Genomic DNA, 2,654 nt, shown 5'->3' on the forward strand with positions numbered 1-2,654 from the left:
GGTGATATATTTAGGACGATAGGCCTTCCTATTGAATCACTTCCATTTTCAACACTTTCATTATCCTATTGACATCTATCAAGAATCTCTCGATCATATATTCATTTTAGTTGCATTTTTGTCCTCCTCCGGTCGGTTAAAAACTTATGCGTGGAAAGGTGGACCGCAAATGGCATAAACGATAGTCACACCTAACTCTGACAAAAGAACGAGTTGAACACTTTCAGGGAAAGGGAAATCAAGGCATGCGTATGACCATATCTTATTTGTGTATTGTGATGTAAGAATTTGTGAAACTCTCAGGATTTGCAGAGACAAACATGGATAAGATATATTTGTGAAAGTAGCAGGAATTGCAGAGCAAGTTAATCTGAGACACAGATGGATAACGAATATCTTATAATCCGCCCTGAGAATGGAGGGATTTTGGATGTCCTGCGTTTTCTCTTCTTCTCCCGGAAAGGACATAGCTTTATTGATTATCTTGAGCATGTGGAGGATCCAAATGATACATTCGATAGGCGCTGGATCATCACGGTTTCGATCCTCGCAAGGAAATTTCTCCACTTGGTAGCCAAACCGATGGCCTTCGTCGGAGCCTGTATGGAATTCATGTTAAATCTACTCTCAAATAATGGAGGGCTCCGAGGAATAATGTTCAGAGTTCTCACAGGTCCAAATATTCTATCAGCTAGTTTGTTTATCATTTGAAGTAACCAAAAAAACCTTTTTGATGCTTAGTTAATATTGTTGACTGGATCCTTGTTTTGTTCAGGAAGAGGGATGATCATACCCCAGAGGAATAGTGAAACGTTTATAAGCGCTATTGGGCATTTGGATCTTCGCATGGATTTGGACAAAAGGGAAATAAATGCTTTGGGTCATCATCATGGAGTCAATGGAGATTACAATGGTGGGACAGGTTTGATTCAAGTTGGGAGCAGATATCTTGCAGATGTTTGCATTATGGCTTCCAAATTGGCCTATGAAAATGAGTTGGTTATCAGAAATGTGGTTGCAAAACGTTGGAAGGTAATTAAGGTCCAGAATTTCATTAGCCAGACCATGGGATTCAGTCACCATTCCACAAATCTTCTTGCTAACAGTTTTATTTTGCAATCGTTTTGCAGATGCATTTTGTGGAATTCCTAGATTGTTGGAATTGTAAGGATTTAATTACCTGAGATGGGTTGATTTTCATCCCTTATTTCTAATAATTGAATCTTACTGTCATTTAACTTGGGTAGGAATGTAATGTTGTATGTTTTTCTCTCCATGCACAGATTACCTAGCAAAAAAAACTACCCAAGCCTTTATTTTCTGTGATAAACCAGTAGATGCTAAGCTGGTGGTAGTTGCTTTCAGAGGAACAGAGCCATTTGATGCAGATGACTGGAGCACAGACTTGGACTTCTCCTGGTACAAAATGGGCTCTATTGGAAAAGTTCACGTGGGGTTCCTTGAAGCAATGGGTTTGGCCAATCGTTGCGATGAACAAATCTTAAAAACCCATTTGGAGCTCAAGAAGGAAGATGTAAATCAGGATCGTGACATCGTTGGATTGCCAGAGGAATATGCCACAGAAGACCAGGAAAAAGCTCTGGCTTATTATGCCATACGCAGAAATCCGGGTGAATTGCTAGAAGAGCACAAGAATGCTAAGTTCGTTGTGACAGGACACAGTCTTCATCCATGATGAGAGGTGGTTTCTTGTTTTTATACATTGGATCCTCTTCATCCATGCTGAGGTGGCAACATAGATCCCTCGTTGCACAAAAAGCTAGAGAAACCGGGCTTGCCAATGTCACTGTTGAATATGGCTGGCATCGAAGCGTTTTTCTGGAGGAGAAATTCCTGTAAAGTGGAGATGTTAAAGATGGAGTAAATAGCGTAATTACACCTTCATATACAGTGAGTGCATAGGGCAAGGAAAAAGGGATTGTCAATGTGGATTCATCCCTTGGAGGTAAACATTTTGTTGACTGACACTGTTTTCTTGACTGACTCTATTCATGTGTGATGAAGAGATTTTTCAGATTGCACTGTATGGCACTTAACATGAGTTCTTTACTGCCCATTCCAAATCGGTGATCCCTTCATGCATACTCTCGACACCTTAATTAAATCCTGTGCATCCATGCTGAGGCGGTTTCTTGGTTTACAATAAATTAGATCCTCTCAATCCATGTTTCTTGGATTTTTAAATTAATTCCTCTGAATTAGACCCTCTTCATCCATGCTGATAGGTGGTTTTGTTGGAGATTTCTGGTAATTTCAAACAATTACTGAACAGAGAACAATGCTCTGTTTTTGCCACAGGATCTTTAACACAGGGAAGCTTAAAATAGATTGCTGGAGAAGCTCAGAGTTTTTCACACACATAAAAACTTTATATTCATTAATAAACTGCCTGATACAAACTTCATCCTCTTAACAGAGGGATTCACCAAGAACTTCCAAAAAAAATTACTCTGTCTCTTTTAGAAATTTTACACTACTGTGTGTAACAATTTCTTTTACTTTTACTACTGTAAAACAGCCTTCAACTATAGAAAATTACATTCACTGCTGTAAAAAAAAAATTCTTCAATACATATGCTGGAGCGCATTACATTTCATTTTCAACCAACAAAAAAAATTCCTTTCAACAAAAA

At 38.7% G+C, this 2,654-nt stretch overlaps 1 protein-coding gene across 1 annotated transcript; it reads left to right on the plus strand.

Moving 5' to 3' along the window:
• Positions 1-381: 381 nt before the first annotated feature.
• On the plus strand, positions 382-1,696 carry LOC149186689 (triacylglycerol lipase OBL1-like). The gene is made up of 4 exons (XM_089409420.1): positions 382-673; positions 776-1,032; positions 1,131-1,164; positions 1,284-1,696. The coding sequence occupies exons 1-4, from the start codon at positions 382-384 to the stop codon at positions 1,694-1,696; spliced, it is 996 nt and encodes a 331-aa protein (XP_089265546.1).
• The last annotated feature ends 958 nt before the right edge of the window (positions 1,697-2,654 follow it).

The sequence above is a fragment of the Pinus tabuliformis genome, chromosome 3_1, assembly GCF_031772625.1.
Source record: "Pinus tabuliformis cultivar Carrire ecotype Pingquan chromosome 3_1, CPIR1, whole genome shotgun sequence".
Taxonomy (NCBI): Eukaryota; Viridiplantae; Streptophyta; class Pinopsida; order Pinales; family Pinaceae; genus Pinus; species Pinus tabuliformis.

Bases quoted from the DNA above. Each gene is read 5' to 3' on its own strand.
- LOC149186689 (XM_089409420.1), top strand. From the start codon at position 382: ATGGATAACGAATATCTTATAATCCGCCCTGAGAATGGAGGGATTTTG. The intron at 674-775 runs GTCCAAATATTC...TGTTTTGTTCAG, and splicing joins AATGTTCAGAGTTCTCACAG to GAAGAGGGATGATCATACCC. The intron at 1,165-1,283 runs GTAAGGATTTAA...CTCCATGCACAG, and splicing joins ATTCCTAGATTGTTGGAATT to ATTACCTAGCAAAAAAAACT.